General features: G+C 48.3%; 3 protein-coding genes across 3 annotated transcripts in view; 2 read left to right on the plus strand and 1 right to left on the minus strand.

Annotated features, from left to right (window-relative positions):
• The window catches only part of LOC105725320 (copine-5), a 151,525-nt gene extending 130,117 nt beyond the window's left edge, over window positions 1-21,408 (plus strand). Inside the window, exons 14-16 of the mRNA XM_064361096.1 lie at window positions 10,780-10,833; window positions 19,359-19,405; window positions 21,365-21,408. Of these exons, the coding sequence (XP_064217166.1) occupies window positions 10,780-10,833; window positions 19,359-19,388 (84 nt within the window). The 3' untranslated portion in view covers window positions 19,389-19,405; window positions 21,365-21,408. The remainder of the gene's footprint in view (window positions 1-10,779; window positions 10,834-19,358; window positions 19,406-21,364) is intronic.
• On the minus strand, window positions 2,318-8,102 carry LOC135268379 (thyroid receptor-interacting protein 11-like). The gene is given in 2 exon segments (XM_064361095.1): window positions 2,318-2,519; window positions 2,522-8,102. Coding segments are annotated over 2 exon segments (5,640 nt in total). The 5' UTR covers window positions 8,030-8,102; the 3' UTR covers window positions 2,318-2,387.
• LOC135268380 (copine-5-like) lies at window positions 21,397-25,719 on the plus strand. The gene is made up of 6 exons (XM_064361099.1): window positions 21,397-21,546; window positions 22,443-22,570; window positions 22,805-22,907; window positions 23,636-23,693; window positions 24,193-24,266; window positions 25,457-25,719. The coding sequence occupies exons 1-6, from the start codon at window positions 21,397-21,399 to the stop codon at window positions 25,673-25,675; spliced, it is 732 nt and encodes a 243-aa protein (XP_064217169.1). The 3' UTR covers window positions 25,676-25,719.
• The last annotated feature ends 446 nt before the right edge of the window (window positions 25,720-26,165 follow it).

The raw sequence follows: 26,165 nt of genomic DNA on the forward strand, positions 1-26,165 counted from the left end.
GAGAAATTTCTGAAATGTTATTTTAATACATCTTGGTTTAAGTTAGTATCTTTTCCGTAGGTTGACTGGAGAGGATCAAGGGTAGATGTGAAATGACCAAGAGTCAGGTAATTCTAGGAGTTCAAGCGAGAGAAAATGGTGACTTGCACAGGCCATCCAGGAAGTCAGATGAACCAGATTGAGGGGAGAAAGGGGCAGAGGTAACAGGTCAAGGGTGACTCTTGGGTGTCTGGTTTGCACAGGCTAATGAATGGTGCTGACATTGTTGCAAGGAGGAACTTTAGAAAGGGACCAGGATTTTTCCACTATTTTTCCTGTAGGGATACGTAAGTAGAGAGTGAAATGTGGAAGCAGTGAAGTTTGGTTTTGAATATGCTGAATGTGAGGCAAAGCAATGCAGGTGGAGATGTCAAGTAGGCAGCTGGATGTAGGGGCTGGAAAATTAAGGGTGAGGTCTGGAATAGAGAATTCAGTTGCTGAGCATTCTGTGTTTCGGTAGCAATTGCATCCACGGACATATGTGAAATCAGATGGGAAGGTAGTGTGGGGTTAGAGTAAAACCTAGACTGATACTCAGGGCAAATTTATCATTTTATTCTACACAAGGGAAATTAACCTGCAAATAACTCAGGAAAAATACTCATGAAGATGAGGGGAGCCCAGGCATGGTTAGAATTAGCACCCATTAGTTCTGGCTCTTCATACGGTCCTTCTTCCATTAAAATGCAATGGTCTTGCTTAGTCTTTGATCACTTCATATACTTTCTATAGTGTACACTCCCTCTGAGAGAGAGAGAGAGAGAGAGGTGTGTGTGTGTGTGTGTGTGTGTGTGTGTGTGTGTGTGAGAGAGAGATATGGTTAGGCTTTTTGTCCCCAGCCAAATCTCATCTTGAATTATAATTCCCATAATCCCAATAATCCTCAAGTGTCAAGGGAGAGACCAGGTAGAGGTAATTGGATCATGAGGGCAGCTTCCTGCATGCTATTCTCATGATACTGAGTGAGATCTCATGAAATCTGATGGTTTTCTAAGTGTCTAGTAGTTCCTCCTGCATTCATTCTCCATCCTGCCACTTTGTGAAGAAGGTGCCTTGCTTCCCCTTTGCCTTTGTCATGATTTTAAGTTTCCTGAGTCCTCCCAGCCATGGGGAACTGTGTCAATTAAACCTCTTTCCTTTATAAACTACCCAATCTCAGGCTGGATTGCTGTACCTCATATATAGGAAGTGGCATGTTCAGTGATATTGCTAATTATAGTTATGTAGATGCAGCTGTATGGTTTAACACTTACATGAAAGTTATATGAATTTGCGTAAAGAAACCTTTAGTTTTAAGTTGATATCTTTAGCTATCTTAGATGTTAAAACTAAGTGATGTATCTGGACTGTATACTCAACAATAAAACGGAAAAAACAAGTGATACATCCAAAAACTTGGATGAATCTCAAGGGAGTTATGCTGAGTGAAGAAAAGCCAGTCTCAAGAGGTGACATACTGATTCCATTTATATAACACTCTCAAAATAACAAAATGACTGAGATGGAGAACAGTTAGTGGTTGTCAGGGATTCAGGAGAGGGACAGTGAGAGAGGTGGCTATGATTATGAGAAGGCAGCCGGAGCGGGAGGGGTGGATGCTTGTGATGGAAGTGTTTTGTATCTTGACTATGGTGGTAATCACATGAATCTACATACAGGGCTGGGCGCAGTGGCTCATGCCTATAATCCAAGCACTTTGTGAGGCTGAGGAGGGAGGATCACTTGAGCCCCGGAGTTTGACACCAGCCTGGCAACATAGTGAGACCCCATCTCTATTTCAAACAACTACAAAAAAAGAATCTACACACATGATAACATTGCGCAGGACCAAATACATACTTTGTGTCAGGGCACCTATAACCTTTCAGGGGCAATCTTACTGGCCTTTTCCCACAAAGTCCTCTAAAGATGATCAATATATGCTTCAGATCAACTTTTCACACTATGCAGAGAAGCCACTTCTTCATTGAAAAGAAAAACAAAACTCTTTTGATAAACCACAATCTCTAGCTTAAATGGGCTTGGAAATCACATAAGGAAATAAAAAGCTAACATACAGCTACTGGTATTTTTGTCTCTCTGTATTTTGTAAGTTAAGATAAAAGATAAATCAAATCTTCCTAGCTTAAATTAGGTCAAATCAGAAGGAATAAAGCAGATTATGTAACAAACACTTGCTCCTGACACCTGCAGTGTCTAAAAACATTAGGAATGTTTTAATTCAATTCAGAAGAAGCACAACTACAAACAAATACACGACTTTTTGCAAAAGGCCATTTTGTGATAAAGTACATACGTATAGTGTTCATGGTTTATTTGAAGTGCTAGATTGTCTCTGGCTGAATCCTCTATTGCTTTAAAAGGTCTTTCAACGCAACTCCGGCACTGTTATCAGGTAACACTGGCAAAGGTGTAAATGTGGGCCAAACATCTGAGATGGGTTTCAAGAGGTGATGCCGGGGCTCACCAGATCCAAGTCCCCAAGTCCAGCTAGGTTAACAAGAGGAACAGCTGCTGAGCCAGGAGCCAAAAATGGATTTACATCTGTTCTTTTACCAGACCTGGATTCTGCTGTATCTTTAAAACTTTCTGGTGCATTTGTATCTAGTGTTCTCCTTCCCGGTGAATCTAGAGGTTTCATATCATGAACAGAAAGCTTTGGTGGTGGAACAGATGAATGAGATTCTGTTTCTAGAAATTTAACAGAAAGTTCTGAAAAAGAACTATGAAGCACAGATTGCTGAATTGATTTCAAAGGTGTGTTGGGAACAATTTCTGATCCTCCTCCAAGCCACCCAGTCATCCACCTGGTAACCCCGCCCTAATTGTCATGAAACAACTGCTCCATCTCCCCCCTTCTCACACCCAGGATGCTCCCCATCAACCGTAACACTTCATGACGCAGATTTTTCGGTGCCTGGAAATGACCGATGAAGAGGTTTCTCATTAGGACTTTGTCCACGTTTCCTTCTGAGGTGTTTGCTAAGTTCATCAATTTCTTTTGTACATCATCCAGCTTTTCTGATTGGATCTCATTTTGTTTTCTAAGTTCTTCAATTTGTTCTTTAAGTCTTGATGCTGAATCCAGTGCAGCATTTGCTACATCCAAATGTTCCTGTAATGATAACACTTTTCTTTCCAGATGTTCCTCCTTTTTCTTCCATTCAGCTCTAAGATGTATGTGCTTTTCTAGCTCAGCAGAACGGGTATAAGAATCTTCTGATTCTAGAAGATGATTATGCAATCTCTCTAGCTCCTGGTTTGACCAAAATTTGTTGTCACGTAAATGTTGAAGCTCAATCTGTAGGGCAGTGTTTTCCATTTGCTTTTGTTTCAGGGACAACATGACTTGGTCTCTCTCCTGTTGAAACACAGCTGTCTTCTCCTGCATTAATTTAACTGCCTTTACGAGCTGATTTAACTCCTTAATCTTGCCCTGTTCTTTTTCTTTTGATAGCTCTTCAAAAGCAAGCGCCTTCTCCTTCATTGAATGGCACTCAAACTCTTTTTCTTGCATCATCATAGAAAACTTCACGTTGGTCTCTTGCAATGCTTGATATTCTGTTTCCTTTTCTCTGGATGTTTCTACTATGTTTTCACTTTCTCCTTTTAGTTTGCCAATGTCCGTCACTAGAATTAATATTTTCTCCTTCAGGTTTGTGACTCCCTGCCTCAAAAGTTTGTTTTCATTTACTTTGTTAGTGAGTTTTTTATTGGAAGAAAGTAATTGATTACTTTTGGCTTTGATTAAAATATCTTTTCCCTTAAGTAACATTTGCAAAACATCTTGTTTCTCCTTTAGCTGCTTAATTTGTGAATCAGTTTTTTCGTGTTCTTTTCTTTCTAGCTCTGAGGTGGCAGCAATTGAATCAGACAATCTCTGATTATTTGCCTGGAGCGTTCTAATTGTTGCATCTTTTTGCTGTAGTGCTTTTCCGAGCTCTTCCAGCTCTTGCTGTAGCAATTCAGAAGATTCATTCAGTACCTCAGACTTACTTGCTGTAAGCGACTCTGCTGACTGGGGAGTCAGCAATGATGCTGAAGACAGCTGGGGTGAAATAATACCAAGTTTTCCTAAAAGAAGATCCTTGGTATTGCAGAGCTCCCCAATGCTGTGCTGAAGTTGTGCTAATTCCTGCCTCAAATTTTTGAATTTGGTTTCGTTCTGCTCATAACTTTGGATCAGGCCAGTATAGTCCACTTGTAATTTAGAATTATTGTCACTGTCAACCAAAACTTGTGCCTGAAGTTGGTGAAGTTCTTCCTGAAGCTGGGTGGACTCACGTTGCGTATTTTGTACTGTGGTCATCACCTGCTGTTTCCACTCTTCCATTTCCTTTACTTGCTGTTTTAACTTGCCACGTTCCTGTAAGAGCTCCTCAAATTGATTACTATTAACACCTCCAACCTCATTACCAGTGCTGGATGTTCGTAAAACTGCCAATAAGGTCTGACATTTTTGATTTAGTGCATCTGTTTTGATGTCTTTCTCTCGAATGATACGTGATAAATTCTGAACAGTTTCTCTAAACATATCTTGGCAACTACTTTCAAATCTAGTGGACAAGTTTTTATTTTCATCTTGCAGTTTGATGAGAGCTGCTTCTTTGGCAGCAACTCTGTCCATCATTTTGTGATATTTTCTTTTTAGATCGTTATTTTCCCTAATCTTCTCATTCAAAACAGTGAAAAGCTGTTCTCTTTCCATAGCATAGGGCTGCAGTCGCTGTTGAAGGTAAACAACATCTTGATTACAGGAAGCTGAAGGCATTCTAGCCTGAAGAGCTTGTATCTCCAAATCTTTCTGCTGAATGATCTGAGGTGGTTTACCAACTTCATCTTTGGACAGCTGATCAATCGGTTTAGTTAAAGCTGTATTCTTTTCATTTATAAGTTTAATCTCCAGTTCTCGCGCTTTGATTCCTTTCACTAATCTTTCCGTTTCAGCTTTAGATAAATCATGCTCTTCACTTCCATTTTTTAAATTAAGGCTCTGCACTTTGGTTTCTTGAAAAACATCAGAGTTATCTGTTTGAATCTTCTGCTTTTCTTTGTAAAACTGGGTTTTCATTGGTTCAGTTGTTTCTTGCAAACACTTAACTTGCTCATTGTTCTCCAAACAGAGCTGGGTGTGCGTGGCGTGCCTTTGCTCATGCTGGTGTCTCAACTCATCCATGTCCTTCTGCTCTTGTAAAGACTGAAGTAGTTGCATCTTACTCTGGTTTTGATCTTCAGTTATCTTTGGATCGTGTTCAGTTTCCTCTTCAAGATGATCCTTGATCATGTTCAGTTGAGATACCTCAGATTCTAGTTCAGTAACACTATCAAGGGTTTTTGGATCAGCCACAGGTGCAGTTCGACTCTGTTGTTTCCCAAACCATTCCAGTTTTTCTTGCAGATGATTATTTTCTTCTTTCATGGATCCAAGACTTCTGTCCCTTTCCCGTATGGTCTGTCCTAAAATGTCATGTTTTCTTAAGGCCTGAGAATATTTATCCAACTCCTCTTGCAACTTTGAACTATTTTCTTGAAGGTTTTCAATAACAATTTCTGTCTCGTTTAAAAGTTGTGTCATTTGCTTCTGCTCTTCTAGACTAGATGACAAAATGTCCTTAATTTCTTCATGATCAATATCCATTTGTCCAATATGCTTTTTGAGTTCTGCTATTTCAATGTCTTTCTTTTGATTGAGTTTAATTAAATGCTCATGTTCCAGCTGCAAGGCAGAGGTATTCAAGTTACATGCATTTGACAATTCTTCAATGGTTTTCTCATGCTTGTTTGCTTCTTCCAATAGCTTCTTTTTAGCCTGACACAATTCTGCTTCTATCTCTCCTTTTTCCATTTTTAGAGTCTCCACAATGGTGTTGTTTTCAAGAGAAAGCTGATTGCTATTAGCAATACATTCTTCCAGCTGATGCCTCACATCTTCACATGCTGAAACTAACTTTTCATTTTCCATTTTGACATCAAAAGCAACTTTCTTCAAATTTTCATTGAGCTGCTCTAATTCTGAAAGACTTTGCTTTAAGTTTCTGACTTCGGCTTCTTTTTCTTTAATTAAGTTGTCCTTAAAATTACTACTAGAGTCTTGATTTAAAGAGTGAGTTAACTCATTCCTGACTCTAGAAAGCTCCTCGTCATTTTGTCTAATATGCTCTTTAAGTTCCACATTCTCCTTCTGGATGCTTACGTTATTTTTTTGTGATTTATTTAGCTGATCTTCTAAATCTTCTATTTTGTCCTCAAGTTTCTGCTTGGTTAAATGTAAATCATTTATGGCCATTTCACTTTGAAGTAATGTTTGTTTTTGCACATCTAACTCTTTAGTAATGTCCATTTTATCATCTTCAAGTTGATGGACTTTCTCTTTTTCATCATTTAGATCTTGCTTCAGTTTACTGATGATGAAATCTCCTTCAGTTTGTTGTTTTGATAGCTGATCTTTTATCAAAAGCATGTGCATTTTAGAATCTTGATTCTCTCTGTCCAATTTTTCTATCTTAGCTATCAGGATTTTCTTTTCACTAATACTCTGATTGAGTTCTTGTTCCTTTGCTTCCAAATTAAGTCTTAAATTATATAATTCTGAATCCAAACTTACGTCTCTTGTAGCTGTATTTTTGATTAGTTCATATTCATTGTTTGATTTTAAAAGTGATATCTGAAGTTCTTCTTTTTCTTGACTCAGCAATGACTTCTCTTTTTCTAGGTCTTCAATATGCATTTTAAGTTTCAGATTGTCTTCAACAAGACTGTCATCCTGGTTTAAACTACTCAGTCTCATTATTTCATTTTTGGCATCAGACAGTGCTTGTCGTAGTCTGAACACTTCTTCCACTGATGCACTCTGTGCCGTAATTCTTTCCTTTTCTGTCACAGTATCACTTTGCTTCATACCATAGGGCTGCAATTCACTACACTCCAATTTCAAGTTTTCACATTCTTCTATTACTTGTATCTTTTCCACATTTAGCTGTTCTTGTTCTTTCGTCAACATATCTCTATCATTTTCTGCAGAAGATAATTTTTTATTTATATCTTTTATTTTATCCTCACGTTCTTCAATTTTTTTGGTAGACTCCACTTTTTCTGTTTGTAGAAATTGAATAGTTTTTTGCATCTCATAGATTTTAGAGTGATCGGTTTCTGTAGCTCCAAGGCCACCTTGTTGTAACAGATTTGTGAGTTCTTCAATTCGTTTTTCATAGTCACTTAATTCTGCTTGATGTCGTTGACTTTTTTCTGTCAATTTCTGTTGGTACACATTCTGCAGTACTGACATTTCATGTTGATGGTCGTCTATTTCCTGACTTTGTTTCTGTTTCAGTTCCTTAATGATATTTTGTGGTTTGTTTATTTCTCTTTGAGCAGAGCTGTGTGTTCTTCGTGCTGTTGAAGTGTGATCAATATCCCTCCAATAGACAACTTCAGATTTAAGTCCTGGAACTTCATTTGACAATCGGTTTATCTGTTGCTGGGATGTAATTACAACATTAGAGTCCATGTCATCATCATGGAAAGCTGAAGGATGATGACTAATCCCATAAGTGAAAAAAGATGCAGTGGTTGCTGGTACACCGCCAGCTCCTGAAGGTACTGACTGAGCAGCCGACTGCAGTTTCAGCCTCTGGTCCTGGAGCACAGTATGTCTGGCTTTAGGATGGTGGATTTTTACCTCTTTTTGTTGAAGTTGATTTTGGTAACTTGTAAATCGGTGTCTCAGTTGAAGCTCTGATGCTTCATGTTTCTCTTGTAGATCAGTACAGAGTTTCTTACACCTTTTATTCTCTGATGTCAAGATTTCATGAATGTCTTCAATTTCGTTTGTCATAAAATCAGGTAATTCTGCTTCCACTTCCTCCGTGCTCCCAGTCAGCATAAACTTTGTAAAGCTTGAAATCTGGCCAGTCAGGGAAGCCGGGCTGCCCCTGACTTGACCCAGAGACTGGTCCCGTCCGAAGCCGAGGCCCCCAAACCAGGACGACATCGCGGTGAGTTTAGTGGCCGACTTGGTCCACTCGGAAAAAAAGACATTTAGCACCGTCGGACGATCCGACCAAATATCCTTGAACGCCTCCCTTCACAAGATGAGTTCAAGTGCGCAGGATTCCGTAACAAAGCGGGGTTCCCAGGCAACGTGGGCTCCAGGTTCTGCTGAGGAACACAGAGGCCTGGCCTGGCCTGGCCTAGGACTTTACCAGGGGCCCTCCTCTAGTGATGCTGTCACCCACGCGGGGCCTTCTGCTCATTCCCACCATCCAGATTGGGCCAGTTCTACTTCTGCTTTAGTGACTCTCCCCAGCTCCCTGGGGCAATTCCTGCCAACTCACCAGCCACCATGACACTCGCCAACAATTTTCTTTTTAAGTTTGGGATACATGTGCAGAATGTATTTCACTTCTTGAGGCTGGCTTTTTTTCACTCAGCATAACTCCCTTGAGATTTTTATTGTTGAGCATATACTCCAGATAGATCACTTAGTTTTAACAGCTAAGATATCTATTTAAAGATATCATCTTTAAACTAAACGTTTCCTTACATAAATTCATACAACTTTCATGTAAGTGTTAAACCATAAGCTGCACCTACATAAGTATACTTAGCAACATCACTGAACGTGCCACTTCCTGATATATGAGGTACAGCAATCCAAGAGTTAACTATTCTCATGATGGTGGCCACTGAGGGCAGTGAAACCACTTTGATAGCACAAGTACCCAGATGTCTGAAACTTAAGAGACTATTTCTTTAATTTTTTAATAAACCCATCATAAAAAAGTCCTGACTTGAGACTTAACTGTATCTGGATGTTCATATTTTTATTAGTTGTTGAACTTGTACATTTAAAAAGACATTTCTTGCAAATTTTATAAATTGTAATATGCCTTTAAAATAGAAACGTTTATAGAACAAAGAAAGATGAAAAATGAAATAAATTCAAATATGTAAATAGGTCTGGCTCAGGCCAGAACTAAATTTGGTTGTTTGCAAGTTTTGCTGTGATGAACTGTAGTTTCTAATATATTTGGAAGACTGGAAGTCTTAATTACATGTTGAGGGATGAAACAAGATGTTTTGCAAAAGTTATTTAAGGGAAAAGACATCTTAATTAAAGCCAAGAGTGATCAATTACTGTCTTCCAATGAAAACATATACAAAGATAAACCATATTTTGGGCCATAAAGCACTTTTTTTTTTTTTTTTTGGAGATGGGGTTTTGCTTTGTTGTCCATGCTGTAGTGAAGTGGTACCACGATGGGTCATTACAGCCTTGACCTCCTGGGCTCAAATAGTCCTCCCATTTCAGCTTCCCAAGTAGCTAGAACTACAGATGTGTGCCACTACACCCAGCTAATATTCCTTTTTTTTTTTTTTTTTTTTGTAGTGTTGGGATCTTACTGTGTTGCCCAGGCTGGTCTAAAACTCCTGAGTTCAGGTGATCCTTCTGCCTCTGCCTCCCAAACTCCTAGGATTATAGGCATGAGCCACTGTGCCTGGCCATGAAACAAGTCTTAAATGAATTCAAAAGGGTTCAAGTCATTAAAAAATGATATCTGATTACCATGGAATTAGGTATCATTAACAGAAAGATTCTTGAGAAATCTGAAATATTTGGAAATTTAAAAATACAAGTAATCTATGGTTTAAAAGAAGGAAAGGTAAATTAAAAAATATTTTAAACTAAATGACAACAGCAATACAACATTAGAAGATATTACTAAAATAGTATTTAGGGATAAATTTGTAGCACCAAATGTATATATTTTGAAAGGAGAGTGAACTCAGATAACTCAAATGACTTCAGCTTCCATCATAAGAAAACAGAAAAACGAGATCATCCTGGTCAACATGGTGAAACCCTGTCTCTACTAAAAATACAAAAAAATAGCTGGGCATGGTGGCGCGTGCCTGTAATCCCAGCTACTCAGGAGGCTGAGGCAGGATAATTGCCTGAACCCAGGAGGCAGAGGTTACGGTGAGCCGAGATCGCGCCATTGCACTCCAGCCTGGGTAACGAGCGAAACTCCATCTCAAAAAAAAAAAAAAAAACAAAGAAAAAGTGAGGAGGGTCGAATGAAAATACAAATACAGTAAGTGCGGAAGTCTTGTGGGGGTGCCTGGGGGCCGGGCTGCTCTCGTCACTCAGCCCACTCTCGGCCTTGACTCTACTGGCATTTGGGACTGTACCACTCTGTGCTGTGGGAGGCTGTCCTGTATACTGTGGGGTTTTTAGCAGCATCCCTGGCCTCTATCCACTCCCTCAGTTGGGAAAACCAAAACTGTCTCCAGACGTTACCAAATGTTGCTGGGGGTAAAATCGCCCCTGACTGAGACCGCCGAGTTAGCCACGAACAAGCCCATTCTGAGCACCTACTCTGAGCTATCTGACCCAGGTCTGGTTTGGAAGTTTAAGTTTATACTCCAAGAATAGCTAAGGAGGTTCTTGCTGCTAAGTAAGAGGGGTGGTGATAGACAGGGAGCCTCAGAGGCCCCTGGAAGCCCTTGGTTGATGGTGGGACCCTGGGTCTGATCGGAGAATCCAGTTGTGTAAACCAGACTCAATACCAGTCTCCCACAAAACCTCCCTAAACCCTACTGTCCTGGCCGCTGTGGCCTTCACACCCACACTCTAATGGGGCTGGGCTAGGACCACACCCAGGGGTGAGTGGAAGCCCTCAGGACCCAGCCCTGACTCCCTGGAAGCACACCTTACCTGGTAACTGGTTTTTCCTGCAGGTGGTAAACCCGAAAAAGAAAATGAAGAAAAAGAAATATGTGAATTCTGGCACAGTGAGTAGCCACCCCCTCTCTGCTGCCAGGTGTAGACATTCTGAGCCCCAAGCTAGGTCTGGTATCAGGGAGGCCCGTGCGTCTGTGTGTGTGCACGGCCAGAGTATGGGAATCAGACGTGGAAGAAGGATGGATGGGGTGGGGAGGGGTGGGGCAGATGGAGCAACAGCCGGGGGAGGGAGTTGACTTGGAGACCACACAACAGGCACTGGCTGCATCTAGCATGAGGAATCACAGAAACACCCACGGGACTTCCTGCAGGAAGGAAGAGGAAGGGAAGGCGTATTTATTGGGCCCCTCCTCTGGGAAATTCCCCATGTAGGTGCTTTTCACAGGTTGTTGCCCTGAGAGGCAGATATTATCATCCCCTAGTCATGAAAGAGGAAACCAAGGCTGCAAGCAGGAAGGTGACTCAGCCAAGGTCACACAGCTAGAAGGTGGAGGAGCTGGGAGTCAGCATGACATCTCACTCCAGAGCTGGCAGCTGCTACGGGCACTGCCCCTGCTCAACCGTGACCTTCCGGGGATGACACACTGGCCCAGTGGCTTCTGGCGATTGGTCTTCAGAACATTCATACGTTTATTCAACAAATATTTACTGAGTGCTGCTTTGTGCCAGGCACTTATTTTCAGATACAGCTGGAAAGAAGACAGACCCAAATCCCTGGTGCTTATACTCTAGTGGGGGGAGACAGAGAACACACACACACACACACAGAGACACCTGTGCGTGTCAGTTGATTATGCATGCTATGCGAAAAGTATAAAGGGTAAAGGGACAGGCAATGGAGGAAGTACTGAGGCTACTAGGGAAAGGGAATTCCAGCATTCCTGCTGTAGAGAATAACATGTGCAAAGGCCCTGGGGTGGAGCTCACAGTGCATTTCTAATACGAGCCACTGTCTTTTTGGGGGCAGACACACCCAAGTTCATCCTCTCTGTGTTCCTTCCTCACTCTAGAGGCCCATGGCTAGTGCAGCCAAGTCTAGTCATTTGAGTCAGGCAGACTGCATCTCCAGACCTAGACGAGGTCTTCAGGAGCTCTGGGGTTCCTTTGAAGAGCCTCATTTTCTCTGTCTGTCAAGTGGGACTAATAAATCATTCTTACCTTGTCACTGCACAGGGTGGCTGTGACAGACACATGGGAGATGCAGGCTTGTGAACTGTGAAATGACTCTGCTCATTCAAGGGGAACTGAACACCACCTTTTTTGATTTGATTGTAACCGCTTAGCACATTGGGGCTTGGAGTCATATTTCCTTTGTCCAAGGCTGCGGTGTTTCTTAGTGGGGATGCTGTCAGCATTTGGGAGGAAAATTCTTCATGTCGCAGGATGTTTCGCACCCCTGGCCACTGCCCATAGCTACCAGTAGAGCCCCCAGTCATTATGAGAACCCCCCAAACTCTCCCACACTTTCCCAAATTCCTCTAGGGAAGGTAGCACCTTCCCCAGCTGGGAATAAGAAGATTCAAAAACCACTAATCTCATCCAGCCTTCTTACTTTAGAGATGAAGGAGCTGTGACCTAAAGAGGGCATGCGATTTGTCCCAGGTCACACAGTGAGTTAGAGACACAGCGGGCCTAGGCCCAAGTCTCTTGACTTTTCTCCAACATTTCCTCATCTTCACCACTAACAAATCACCCAGGATGCAAGAAAGCTTATTAAAATACAGATGTCCAGGCCAGTTCCCTGGGATTCCACTTTAGGAGGCCCAGGAATCTGTGTTTAGTGCTTTTTTTTTCTTTTTGAGATGGAGTTTCCTTCTTGTTGTCCAGGCTGGAGTGCAATGGTGCAACCTCGGCTCCCTGCAACCTCCATCTCCCGGGTTCAATCGATTCTCCTGCCTCAGTCTCCCTAGTAGCTGGGATTACAGGCAGATGCCACGACGCCAAGCTAATTTTTGTATTTTTAGTAGAGACGAGTTTTCACCATGTTGGTCAAGACTGGTTTCAAACTCCTGACCTCAGGTGATCCGCCCATCTCGGCCTCCCAAAGTGCTGGGATTACAGGCGTGAGCCACTTCACCCAGCCTGTTTAGTGCTTTTCATAACTTACTTATGGTGCGCAGAATCCTCTGGGGATCTGTTGAAATACCAACAATCTGCATTTCTGCATTTCTGCCTGGCATCAACGTGATGCTGATGCTGCTAGTCTAGGGACACTATACGTTGAGTAGGGGAAAGTCTGCTTTCACCCTGCAAGTCCCTGGGTGAATCATATCGTCAGGGCAGTTAGGGCATTGCTTCATCCTGGGGGTTAGAATGGGGAGTGGTCAACTTGGCTGCAGATTAGACTTACGTGAAAAGCTAACAAAAGATCTCTGAAACTTTCATGAAGCCCCAGAAACTCTGCTATTATGGGTCTGGGCTGCAGGATGATCTAAGAGCTCCCCAGGGCATCTCATGATCATCAGTCAGGGTTGAAGCCACGCCATGGTCCACGCCTAGTGAATCTGAGCTGCCACACTTGGAAGGAAGCCCATGGTTCATCCAGGTGCCTAACACCTTAACCACAGTAGGTGGGTGTCTTACTGCCAAGTAAGGGTGGTGGTCTCACCTGGCCCTCCCAGTGAGCCTATAAAAATGGCTGAATCTGCAGGAATCAGGGGCTCCCAAACTACTAGAGAGGAGTTGTTGTCTTACACAGGTAAAAGGTCAGGTCCTCTGCCCTAATTGCCTCATTTAATTGCTTTAGGATGTCAGGCTTTCATTTGTCTCCTTGATTCTAAATTGTTATGATAATGAGCTGCCAGGTACCTGCTTGTCTTGGTAAAGCCAATGCTAACATTGCCAGGGTATAGGTGAAAAGGCTCTGCTTGGGGGAGGGCGCCTGGGGTGGTCAGTTACCTCTGGGGAAAGGATGGACTGTTTACAAGGGAAGGTCTTGGGTCTGAGAGGGATGAGGTGGGACCAGTAAGATTTAAGATAAGCACAGCCTAAAGAGGCACATTTCAGGACCAGTAGCTCAAGGCACAGGGAAGCGTGAAGCTTGTAGTCATTGGGAGGTTGTTAGGCCTGTGTTGAGGGGGGGGCCCTTGCCCTCCACACCCCACCCTAGGGCCCTGGGGCTGGAGAGTCACTGCCCACTTAGAGGAAACTAATGCCCTTGGCTTGGAGCCCTGCTCCACTGACAGAGATGGGACCTTTCCATTAAGGTTAAGCGTGTGCAGGCTCTGAAGTCTGACACACCCTGGTTTCAGATCTCTCTGCCCTGGCAGTGTCCTTGGGCACATTGCATCACCTCTTTGAGTTTCAGTTCCCTTGGCTATGAAGTGGGGATAAGAATAGTACTTCGTGGGGTGGTGTGGGCAGAGCATGCAATGATGCATGCAAAACTGCACGTGAAGAGGGTTCTGTCTCCGCTGGCCCCACGCTCCCCACTGACCAAGCTCCCTTTTGTTTTCAAGGTCACCCTGCTTTCCTTTGCTGTGGAGTCAGAATGCACCTTCCTTGACTACATCAAAGGAGGGTGGGAAGAGATAGAGACAATTTCGTGGGCCTTGGGGAGAGGGCAAGGGCCCCACACACTGACAGGACCAGCTCTGGCCCCACGCTGGCCTCCTTGAAGGCCTGGTTGAAGGCTGTGGTGCTGAGCTCTGAGCAAACCCTAGTGTCTGGGCTGAGACAACTCGCCCAGAGCCCTGCATGTCCCAGGATCCCAAGCAGCTTGGAGGGAACTCCTGAGCCAAGGAGGCTGGCCTGGGTCATGTCAGGTCTCCATGCAGACACACGACCTGAAGCTGATGGGGACTCCCTGGCAGAGAGCCAAGGGTTTGGGGAGGTGCAAAGAACCCTGGAATAGGAGTCAGGAGGCGCAGGCTCTAGGCCTCTCTTGGCCATTAATTTTCTGGATTCCTTTGGGCAAGTCCTTTTCCCTCTCTGGGTATCAGTTTCCTCCTCTGTACACAAAGAGAACGGAGTAGGTAAGTGTTAAGGTTCCTTCCAGCTCGGAGCTTCCGACACCTCTGATCTGTCTGGTTGGGGGAGGGGACAGTGATTAACCTGCTCACTGTTATCAGGGCCCTGTAAGGGCAGCAGGATTGGGAATAAGCCAGGGGTTGGTTCTGGGGCCAGCAGATGGTCAAACACGAGTTTAAGGAGCAGAAGGAACCAGCAGGGACAGTGTCTAGGCCCAGACAGATAGGGGAGCCAGGAGGCCCCAGCCAGCAGCTCATGGAAAGAGCCTGACTGTAAGGGTAGAGCCTGCCCAGCGTGCTCCCTGCCAGGATAGGTGCCAGGTCAGGGCGTGGGCAGCCAGGAGCCCTCAGGTGAGTGACTGCACCTGTCTGGAAAGGAGACAAGCAGGAGCAGCTGCCAAAGGTTCATCCCAGCCAAGCGGGCCCTCGGCTTCTCCCTCTGCCCTGGAGAACCAGGGGCCTGGGAAGCCACACTCACTTTCCCATGACACCACTCCCTGCTGCCTTGAAATTTCAGTCTCAAGGCCACAAGCTCTCCTCCTGCCCGCTGAGCACACGCCCTGCCTCCAGTCACCCAGGGGCTCCTCTGCCCCTAGCTGCCCCTCCTCTGAGCCAACGCCAGACCCCGCCCTTGTACTCTTCCCCCATCAAAACTGCTTCTCTCTCGGTCCCATTAAGCAGCCACCCCTTACAGTCCATAGCACCTGGTAACTCTCCTGTCTTACTGCCTGGAGTCCTCTGCATGCTCTGCCCCCAGCCAGCAGAAGATGGGAAAGAGGGTGGGGATGACTGTCTGTGGCCAGCAGTCATCCTGTTTATTTTTATTTTTTTGAGACAGAGTCTCACTGTGTCACCCAGGCTGGAGTGCAGTGGTGCAGTCTCGGCTCACTGCAACCTCCGCCTCCCAGGTTCAAACAATTCTCCTGCCTCAGCCTCCCGAGTAGAGTAGCTGGGGCTACAGGCAGGTGCCACCATGCCCGGCTAATTTTTGTATTTTTAGTACAGATGGGCTTTCACCATGTTGGCCAGGATGGTCTCGAACTCCTGACCTCAGCTGATCTGCCTGCCTCGGCCTCCCAAAGTGCTGGGATTACAGGCGTGAGCCACCGCGCCCGGCCCATCGTATTTATTTTTCTCATTTGCTTAGTGCCCCCAACTTACAGAACACGGTGGGTAGGATCAGGACAGTTATCCCCATTTTACAGAACGTGCCTGAAGCCACACGCCTAGATGGTGGCAGGGTTCCTTCCCTCATAACATGCTGCATTTCACTCTGTAGTAATGAATCACTCTAGCCTGCCTGACTTGCTGTTAGCAGGTGGGGTGGGATAAAAATGGAGACCGATGAGTTAAAGGACTAGGTGCTGTGAGGTTTCATCGAAAAGGAGCCCCCAGAGGCTGAGCAAAGCTGGCAAAGCTGATGCTGCTGGTACTGGGCAGGTTACAGCCCTAAAGCCAGCCCTCTCTTTAAACTCTCCAGAAGGCTGGGCGTGGTGGCTCATGCCTGTAATCCCAGCACTTTGGGAGGCCAAGGCAGGTGGATCATGAGGTCAAGAGATCGAGACCATCCTGGCCAACATGGAGAAACCCCGTCTCTACTAAAAATAGCAAAATTAGCTGGGAGTGATGGCTCATGCCTGTAGTCCCAGCTGCTTGGGAGGCTGAGGCAGGAGAATCACTTGCACCCGAGGCAGAGGTTGCAGTGAACCAAGATCGCAACACTGCATTCCAGTCTGGTGACAGAGTGAGACTCTGTTTCAGAAAAACAAACAAACAAAAAAACAAATCTCTGGAGAGCCTGGGTGAGGCAGCTGGCTCCAGGGACTGAAAGCCTGGCATGCATGCCCAGGCAGAAGCTGATGTCTAGGGACCCTCTCCTCCCTGACCTCCCTCATCTGCCCACCTGGACCCAAGAGGAAGGGTATGAGTACCTTGGCCCCACTGTCAAGAGGAGGAGCTGATTGCTCAGCAGCCTGTGTTGTACCCTTAAGCAGAAGAGACTGGCTGCTGTGAGTAATTTTCCCACAAGAGTATCTGCTGCCCAGTTGCTTCCTTTCCTGAGGCTTTTCAGAACCCAGAGCAGGGGAGGACTAGTTAGAGTAAGGCCTGCCTTTCCTCTCACCCTGTATTTGGAAGAGCCAGTCCAACAATGCCCCTCAGGTATAGTCCGGCAGGCCAGAATCATCTTCCCAAGAGTGGCCCTGGGAGCAGGACTTTGACCCTCCAAATGTCTCCCTACTTCTAACAAAGACGTGCGTTCTGTATTCCACACTGAAGGATGACAGTGAACAGGAGATGAATATGGTAGATCAACTGCTGTAATACATAATTCCCTAAACTCAAGCCTTAATACAAATAAGGGTCTTTTTTTCATCTATGGGTTGGCAGGGTTGGGTGGGGAGATGATCCACACAGTCATTCAGGGACCCAGGCTCTTGCTAGCTCGTGGCTCCTTCTATCCTACTGCCTAGAGTCCTCTGGATGCTCTGCCCGCAGCCAGCAGAAGAGGAAAAGAGGGTGGGGATGGCTGTCTGTAGCCAACAGACCTTGGCTTGGGTCTCCTGCTAACCATGTCCTTGACATTTTCCTTGGGGTGAGTATTCCATAAGCAGCAGCTCAGCTGTGACCAGGTGGTTTCTGATAGGGACCTACTGCTAAATGCACGTGAGGTGAGGCCTACCTCATCTTACATCATGCACAGCCCCAACTGAGAATTACTAGAACAGAGTTTCCCTGAGTGTGCTTCCAGCCTCCTGTCCTCAGAATCCCTGGATGAAGGCAATGGACGTTTGTTCAAGAGGCAGATTCTGGGTGCCACTCCAGAGCAACTCAATTCGCATTTCTGGGGTGGAGCCTGGAATCTTCTTAAGCAAGCACCTGTGGTGATTCTATGCTCACTGCTGCATGAGAACTGTAAGATTAGACTTTATCAGGTAGTCGTGTCTGTGAGCTTTGCTCTGTCTGGACCTGACACAGAACCTAGAACAAGCCCTCAGAGAATCTTAACCCTGAATCTGAATCCTCAAAACCTTTTTATTATAGAAAATTTCAAACGTGTGCAAATGTGGAGAAAAGGTATAATCAATCCCCCAAGTACCCTTCACCCAACTTCAGCCATCACCACGTCATAGCCAATCTTGTTTTATGCCCTCTCCCCTTCATCCAGTCATTTATTATTCTTTGTTATTTTAGTGGGGTTTTTTTTAAGGTCTCACTATATTGTTCAGGGTGGCCTTGAACTCCTAGGCTCAATCGATACTCCCACCTCAGCCTCCCAATATCTGATTTGAAGCAAATCCCAGCTATCATATTTTATCCCCAAATGCTGTAGCATGTCTCTCTAAAACATAAGGACTATCTCTTTGTAAAACATGACCGCAATACCATAACCACACCTAAAAAATGAACAGTTCCTTAATACAAAATATCTAGTGAGTGTTCACATCTCCCCAATTATCTTATAAAGTTTTAAAATTCATTTGTTTGAATTAGAAATCCAGGCAAGAGCTATATGCTGTGATTGGTGGGTTGGTCTCTTAATTCTCTTTTCATCTGTTCATTCCCCCAACCACCTGAATGGCTTGCTAACACAGATTCCTGTACCCCACCAAGAAAGTAATATTTAGTCAGATATGGTGACTCACACCTGTAATCCCAGCACTTTGGGAGGCTGAGGCAGGAGGATTGCTTTTGCCCAGGAGTTCAAGACCAGGCTGGCCAACATAATGAGATCTCATCTCTACAAAAAGAAAAAAAAAGCTAGCCAGGTGTGGTGGTGTGTGCCTGTGGTTCCAGCTACTCAGGAGGCTGAGGTGGGAAGATTGCTTGAGCCCAGGAGGTTGAGGCTGAAGTGAGCTGTGATCACGACATTGTGTTTCAGCCTGGGTGACAGAGGGAGACCACTTTTCAAAAAAAAAAAAGAAAGAGGCTCTAAGATTCAGGAGAGCTAGATGGAGACTGAGAGGCCCAGAATGTTCCCAGGAGATAGTGCTGTTGCTGACTCTGATAGGGCATCTACAGAGTTTCCCAAAGACTGGATTTTGCTGGCCGCATCTCCTGTGGTGTCATTTAATGTGTTCCTCTGTTCCCTGTATTTCATGTAAACCGACCAGATAGCTCTGGAACCTCAATCAGAATCAGGTTCAATTTTTTGGTAAGACAACTTCATGGGTGGTATTTTATTCTTTCTTTAGGAGATGCATAATGTCTTTTTGACTCTTTCTTTTGTCAAATGAATTTTCATCCTGCATCTCACTTTGAGCCAGCAATCCAATGAGACCCAATCTCACCCACCCTACTCAGGCGGACCCGGGGGTAGGGTTTGTGGAGGAAATGAGTGATCACAGCCACATGCCCACACAGAACACAATCATCTTCAAAGTGCTTTCCTACTGCCTAACTCTTCTGATGCTCATTAATTCTTTTAGAGGGGTATAGCTGGCATTACTGTCCCAGCTCTCCAGAACTGGAAAGAGATGAGTGACTTCACCAAGGCTACATATCTGGCGAGCAGTGGGGCCAGGGTGGCAGCCAGAGCCCAGCACTGTCCCCCGTCCCACAGCACTGCCTCCCTCCAGGTGACTCCCCTGCTGTTCTCCCTCTTCTAGGACCCAGATCAACTTCACTGTGGCCATTGATTTTACCGCCTCCAATGGTGAGTTGGGGGATGGGCAGAGGAGCAGGGTGGGAGGAGAGGGCTTTTAAGGGTTGTGGTGTCTGGCACTGGCTGGGAGCCACGATCCTCATACTCTCTGGCCTCTTCCTCACCAAAGAGGAGGTATCTAGGTCTGGAGGATGAAAGATACAACCAAGATGGCAAAGGTAATCCCACATTGGACCACTGACATAAATCTGGGCTCTGAACCACAGCCCCGCCCTTGAGGAACACCCAGTCTCCCGGGGGATGGGATTGTGGGATTTTGTATACTCTGGGTCTATGGAGAACCCTGGAGGAGAGATGTTTCCTTGGGTTCAAATCCCAGCTCCTCTGTGCAGTCCACTCCACAGGCTGGAGTGAGAACCAGAGCCAAGACGGAGCCCTGTGGTCCTCAGGGAGGCAGGATCCAGCCCAGGGACCCCAGTCCTTATCTGGCTGGATTTATCTGTCCTGGCTTCCTTCCTTCTTCCCAATTTCTCCAGTGTCAGCCTGTGGCTGAGTCACTAGGAGCAATCACAATGCCAGATTTTACACGATTAGAAACATCACAACCTTCCTTGGGCTCTGGACTCTATTAGGGGTGCTCAATGCTCATTTTTGTGCCAACCAAAAATGCCCAGGTCTTGTCCTCCACAGGTGCCAGGAACCCGTCTTATGGCTGTAGGCACAAGCATCGTAGAGCACTGGGCGGTCAGAGCTGGGAGGGGCCTTAGCAACAGTTAACACTGAGGGTAGTGATCATAATAGCGGTAGCACCTGTGTAATACTCACATCAATCCTATGAAATGGGAACGATTATTGCTCTGATTCTACAGGTGAAGAGACTAAGGCTAAGATTAAGGAACTTACCCAGGATCACACAGCTAGAAGGAGGTAGACGGGATCGGTACCTTGGCAATCTGTGCTGCTGCCTCCCATCAATGAACAAATAAGTTAAATACAGACTATATTAGGCTGGGCATGGTGGCTCACGCCTGTAATCCCAGAACTTTGGGAGGCTGAGGCGGGTGGATCATGAGGTCAGAAGTTCAAGACCAGCCTGGCCAAGATGGTGAACCCTTGTCTCTACTAAAAACATAAAAATTAGCCAGGCACGGTGGCAGGTGCCTGTAGTCCCAGCTACTCAGGAGGCTGAGGCAGGAGAATCACTTGAACCCAGGTGGCAGAGGTTGCAGTGAGCGAGATCACGCCACTGCACTCCAGCCTGGGCAATAGAGTGAGACTCCGTTTCAAAAAAAAAAAAAAAAATACAGACTCTATTAGCAGCAATGAGGGCTCTGGGGGAAAGTCAGGCCAGGAAGAAGGATAGGAAGGGTTGGGGGAGGCTGTAATTTTTAACAGGCTGCTTGGAGAAGATGACACTGAGGAGTGACACTTGAGCAGAGACCTGAAGAGGCAAGGGAGCCTCTGGGCCATGTGGGCACCTGGGGAAAAGTGTCCCAGGGGAAGGGCACAGCCATCGCCAAGGTCCTGAGGTGGGAGTGGCGAGGGGCTGGTAAGGCTGGGACTGGCGAGTGACAGGGAGGAGGTCGATGACCTGGAGGCCAGATCATGCGTGCATTGCAGGCTCTCGTGAGGACTGTGGGCTTCATTTTGGGGGAGGCGGAAGCCTTGAGCGTTTTGGGCAGAGGAGAGGCATGATCTCTCTGAGGCTGACAGGCTCAGTCACTGCTGTGCTGGGTATGAGCTGTAGGCACAAGGGCGGAAGGAAGCGGGGAGATCAGTCAGGAGACTGCTGCGTCCTATAAGCCAGAGGGTGGTGGTGTGGGAAGGGGAGAGGAGCAGGAGGGACTCTGGATCTGTTTTGCTGAGGGATTGAATCTGGGGTATGAGAAAAAGAGAGGCGTCAAGGATTAATAAAGTTAGGGGTGCCCTTGGACACCCCCTTCTTCATTCTGAACCCGGGGTGGCTTGGAGGGTCCAGATGAGCAAAGGTTCCCATGTCCTGTGTTACAGGGAACCCCTCGCAGTCCACGTCCCTGCACTACATGAGCCCCTACCAGCTGAATGCCTACGCGCTGGCGCTCACCGCCGTCGGAAAGATCATCCAGCACTATGACAGCGACAAGATGTTCCCGGCCCTGGGCTTTGGGGCCAAGCTGCCCCCGGACGGCAGGGTGTCCCACGAGTTCCCGCTGGTAGGAGGTCCAGCTGGTGGGAAAGAGGACTGACCAGGCTGGGGGTGTGGTGACAATCTGGGGGTGGGGTACATTTCCCTTCTTCTGAGCCCAGGGACTTAAGGCTCAGCCTCTGTGGTGGTAGACTGCCTGCTGTGTGTAGGGGGGCTCCAGAAACCCACTCCCTGCCCTGCTCACAGATGCTGCCCCTCCACATCAGAAGCTGCCTGCCCACAGCTGACTCTGGCCTCCTCATTCCTGACAAGACGAAGGTGGAGGTGGAGGCAAGCTGTGGCTGACCTAACCCTCAGGGCCCCAGAAAAGCGGACAAGCGGGTGTGGGTTGGGTATGAGCAACTTCAGGGACTCCCCAAAGCTCCCTGAGTCAGGGCTGAGATGGGATGAGGTGGATCCCCGGGGCGATGTGGAGCGTGCCGTCATCTGGGCATCCCGTGTGGAGATGACTGCGCAGGCCGCCCCTTTCCCAGGCTCCCATGAACTGGAGACACTCAGGCACAGCAGACGTCCCTCCCATGCCTGGGGGTGCAAGGCACTGTGCTGGGTCCAGTATGCATGTGATGGATCAGCCACAGGACCTTCCTGAGGTGCTCAGACCCAGTAGTCATTTTAGTGCAGAGTGGGTTTGCCTGAGGTTCCCTGAGGGAAGGAGCCAGGGATCTCGGGGCATCTCTGAACAGGTACAGGGAGCGGGGCACGGTGCAGGCTTGGACCAAGCTCACCCGAAGCATGCACTGCTTCAGGATGGGCCCTGGGACCTCCCTCCCCTGCCTGCCACCCCACACCAGAGAAGAGCTGGGAGAGCCCAGGCCTGCTGGCCTCCCCACCTGTGCTCTGTTCCCACACATATTGTACCCTAGTCCCTTCCTGGGCTCAGCCTCCCCGCCCTCTGTCCCTTAGAATGGCAACCAGGAGAACCCCTCGTGCTGTGGCATCGACGGCATCCTGGAGGCCTACCACCGCAGCCTGCGCCCTGTGCAGCTCTACGGCCCCACCAACTTCGCCCCCGTGGTCACCCACGTGGCCAGGTGAGTGCCACTGCCACCACCTCCAGGCGCTCACAAGGCTCTGTTCTATACTGCCTGCCTCTGGGTGGCGGGAAGGAGTGTCTCTTTCCACACACTTGCCTTTCGGGGAGGCCTGACCCTGAAGAGATTCTCCCCTGAGCTGTCACCCCCCACAAAGTGTTCGGGGTCCTTGTTTAGGGGGGAATGTGCCCAGAGACCCCTCGGACAGACCTCAGCCTGCACTGCCCCACCCAGGAACGCGGCGGCGGTGCAGGATGGCTCCCAGTACTCCGTGCTGCTCATCATTACCGACGGGGTCATCTCGGACATGGCGCAGACCAAGGAGGCCATCGTCAACGTAAGCAAGGAGTGTGCGGTGGGGGAGGCAGTTGGAGGGGTGTCTTCCTCCCCCTTAGGGGGATCCTGGGGGTGTGCCCACCTCCTTAACTTTAGGGAAATGCTTGGTGGTGACTTGGGTGTGGCCTCTCCTTTCCCTCCCTCACTGGGCCCCACTGTCCTCACCCACCTCCTGGCTTCTGGCTGCAGAGCCCAGTGCTGGATAGTGGATTCTGGAGGGTGGAAGGGGTGCCTGGATCATGAGAGACATGATCATGGGAGAAGGAGCTCTGTTCCCACCTCGTAGTAGTCACACTGCGTCATCTACTCCCTCTAGACCCGGAGCGCTCCCTCATTAACTCATCTCTAGGGCTGACTCCCCCTTCCCCAGGCCACCTGGCCAGGTGGAGGGAGTGGGAGGGGAGTTGGGGAAGCGCAGGAACATGGCTCCCCGAGCCGGTGGTCTCCCTGTAAGAGGGGAGGGGGTGACTCACTAAAGCAGACCTATGACCCATTCCCCCCGCCACCCTCCCTCCCTCCTCCAGGCCACCGCAGCCTAGATTCCCTCCTCTTTATTTCTGAGTGCCCCTCCCTCTCCCTCCCCCTTTTCTGTGTTCCTCTGTCTCTCCATGTTCACTCTCATTTCTTTCCTGCTCCCCACCCCTTGTTGTCCTTCCCCTGATCTCTCCTTCCTTTTAACTGGGTTCCAAATGGGTCCAACCTTCCCCTACCCTCCATGCTGTCTCCCAGGCTGCCAAGCTCCCCATGTCCATCATTATCGTCGGCGTGGGCCAGGCAGAGTTCGATGGTGAGTCCAGCCGCGGCCCTCCCCTTCTTTCCTACGCTAGCCATCCTCCCCACCCCACACTAGATGTTTCCCCAGAGGCTCCAGGCCCCTGGGAATGACCCCTCCCAAAAGAGTGAGAGCTGCCGCCTGGGGGTGTCTGGGTGAGTGTGCAGAGCGTGGGGTGTGTTTGTTTGCACAAGGAGGGGTGTGTCGGGTCAGGGTGTGCACCCACACCCACATCCCAAGGCTGTGGGGAGGAGGCTTCAAGTCACTCCTTTCTACTCCCGGCCTGGGAGTCTGGGGAGGGTAGGGAGCTGAGGCACTGGGCTCGAAGTCAGAGGCTCACCTGATGGGGCTCCTCCTGGCTCCTGGCCTCATTTCCTCATCTCTTACACGGGGCAAGAGCCAACGGTCTCCGCCCCAGATTGGCCTGGGATGGAAGGACAAGTCCGCTGTTCTGTCAGCCCCAGAGGTCCACAGTTAATCTCATCCTCCCCCCATGACACCCCTCCTCTCACAGCCATGGTGGAGCTGGATGGCGACGACGTGCGGATCTCCTCCCGGGGCAAGCTGGCTGAACGCGACATTGTCCAGGTGAAGCCCAGGCCCTGCCTGCCCCACAGGGAATTCAGGAGCCACTCTAGCCAGGTGGACCTCACAGCCCCTTGGGGGCTTCCTTGGGGAAGGGCCAGGAGGGAGGCACTGGGAGCCCCAAAGTGGCCGGGCCACCACGGAAGGGAGCAGGAGTCAGTCCTCGGCCTTGCTGCACTCCGGGCTGGGCCCCTCCCTGTCATGTCTGGGATACACATCTAACATTGTGGTGCCCAGCCAAAGGCCAGAACCCTCTGCCAGCCCTTCCTCGGCCCCCAGATCTCTGTGGTCAGCCTCGTTCTGTTTTTTTCCTGCCCCTTTTGAAGCGCAAGGCAGTGTCTTCAGCGTTGCTGCATCCTTCTCCACGAATGGGCACTGCTTGGTTAACTGATCAATGCTAGGATCTCCATGAAGGATGCAAATATAATGAGCAGAAAGATCTTTGTCCTTAGGGAATTCCCATGCAGTCACGTGGAAGAATGCACCCTGCAAAAGCACTTCCCACCTCGTGCCCTGCAGATGAGGCCTTAGTGCTTAGGAGATGAAGAAGACAAAGCTGATATCCTCCATACCCCCTTGGTTTAAAAATTGGGGACCAGTATCCCAGGTGTGGAGACCAAACATAGGGGACTGGAAACCGGAGCAAGGACAGCCTGGGAGGTGGGACCGGCCCGTGCCAAGGTCTGGAGGCAGGGGTGAGCCGGAGGCACTCAGGATGCAGGGCACTCCCTGGGAAGAAGCCCGATGGGCCTGGCATTAGGTGTTGGCCTGATTAGCCCCAGAGAGAAAAGGGATGAAGAGAGGCCAGAGAGAGAGGGCCCTGCTGGACAGGTGGAAGGAGACCCAGGAGGCGCGTGCCCCAGAAGTCAGGGGATTCAGTTGGCGTTTCAGAAGCAGCTGCTCCGTGCCTGTGCTTAGTGCCGAGGTGGAGGAATCTTGCTCAGTGGTGTATCCTGGCGTGGAACAGGGCTCAGTATTTGTCGAGTGAATGAAAGAATAGTGACTATGACTATAGTCACTCCCAAATGCAGGGAGCTGGGGAATACAGGCCCTCACGTAATTCACAAAGGCGGGGGATTGAGTGAAGTGAGCAGAGGCTGGGAGGAGGGTGGGAATGCAACCCCAGGCCTGGAGATTTTGTGGGCCAGGGTCCCGCAGGAGGCACCACCTGACCCTGCCCTCCCGATTACCAGTTCGTGCCCTTCCGGGACTACGTGGACCGCACAGGCAACCACGTGCTGAGCATGGCCCGCCTGGCCCGAGACGTGCTGGCAGAGATCCCCGACCAGCTGGTGTCCTACATGAAGGCACAGGGCATCCGCCCTCACCCCCCACCCGCCGCACCAACCCACTCGCCCACACAGTCCCCAGCCCGCACGCCCCCTGCTTCCCCTCTGCACACGCACATCTGAACCTGGTCTCAGCAGGCAGGTGGCTGGGGCCTGTGAGAGACCAGGCCAACAGGAGGCCTGGCCCCCAGACTCCCTGCAGTTGGCCTGCCCGGCCTTTGGGACATCTGTGTGCCTGGGAGACTGCCATGGGGTGGGGCTTCTGGAGACCCCTCCTCAATTTCCTGGCCTCGCTTACTGCCCAAACCCAGGGAAATCCTGGGTATGGGTGACAGAGGGGTCCACAGGGTTCAGGGACCCAGCTCTTCTCTTCTTCCCCAGTACCTGGCTTTAACTCAGCCAGGAAGGTGTAAACAATCAGGGTGATTGGGGTCCCTGTCACCCACCCCTGGCCATCCTATTTGCTTACCTGTCACCTTGAAGCCTGGGCTCGATCTCCTCCAGCCCCCCATCTACGTCCCATCCTCCCATGGCGTCTCCTCCAATCCCTGACCCCTGCCCTGTGGTCTACCTGTGCCCGATTTCCAGCGAACCCCAGGAGGCTGATGACGGG

Source organism: Aotus nancymaae, unplaced genomic scaffold (genome assembly GCF_030222135.1).
Source record: "Aotus nancymaae isolate 86718 unplaced genomic scaffold, 86718_ANA_hifiasm-v0.15.2.pri h1tg000040l, whole genome shotgun sequence".
NCBI lineage: Eukaryota > Metazoa > Chordata > Mammalia > Primates > Aotidae > Aotus > Aotus nancymaae.

What these genes read in the sequence shown, in the direction of transcription:
- LOC135268380 (XM_064361099.1), top strand. Translation starts at nt 21,397, where the DNA reads ATGAGCCCCTACCAGCTGAATGCCTACGCGCTGGCGCTCACCGCCGTC. An exon ending in TGTCCCACGAGTTCCCGCTG is followed by an intron (nt 21,547 to 22,442) that starts GTAGGAGGTCCA and finishes TCTGTCCCTTAG; the next exon opens with AATGGCAACCAGGAGAACCC. An exon ending in GTGGTCACCCACGTGGCCAG is followed by an intron (nt 22,571 to 22,804) that starts GTGAGTGCCACT and finishes TGCCCCACCCAG; the next exon opens with GAACGCGGCGGCGGTGCAGG.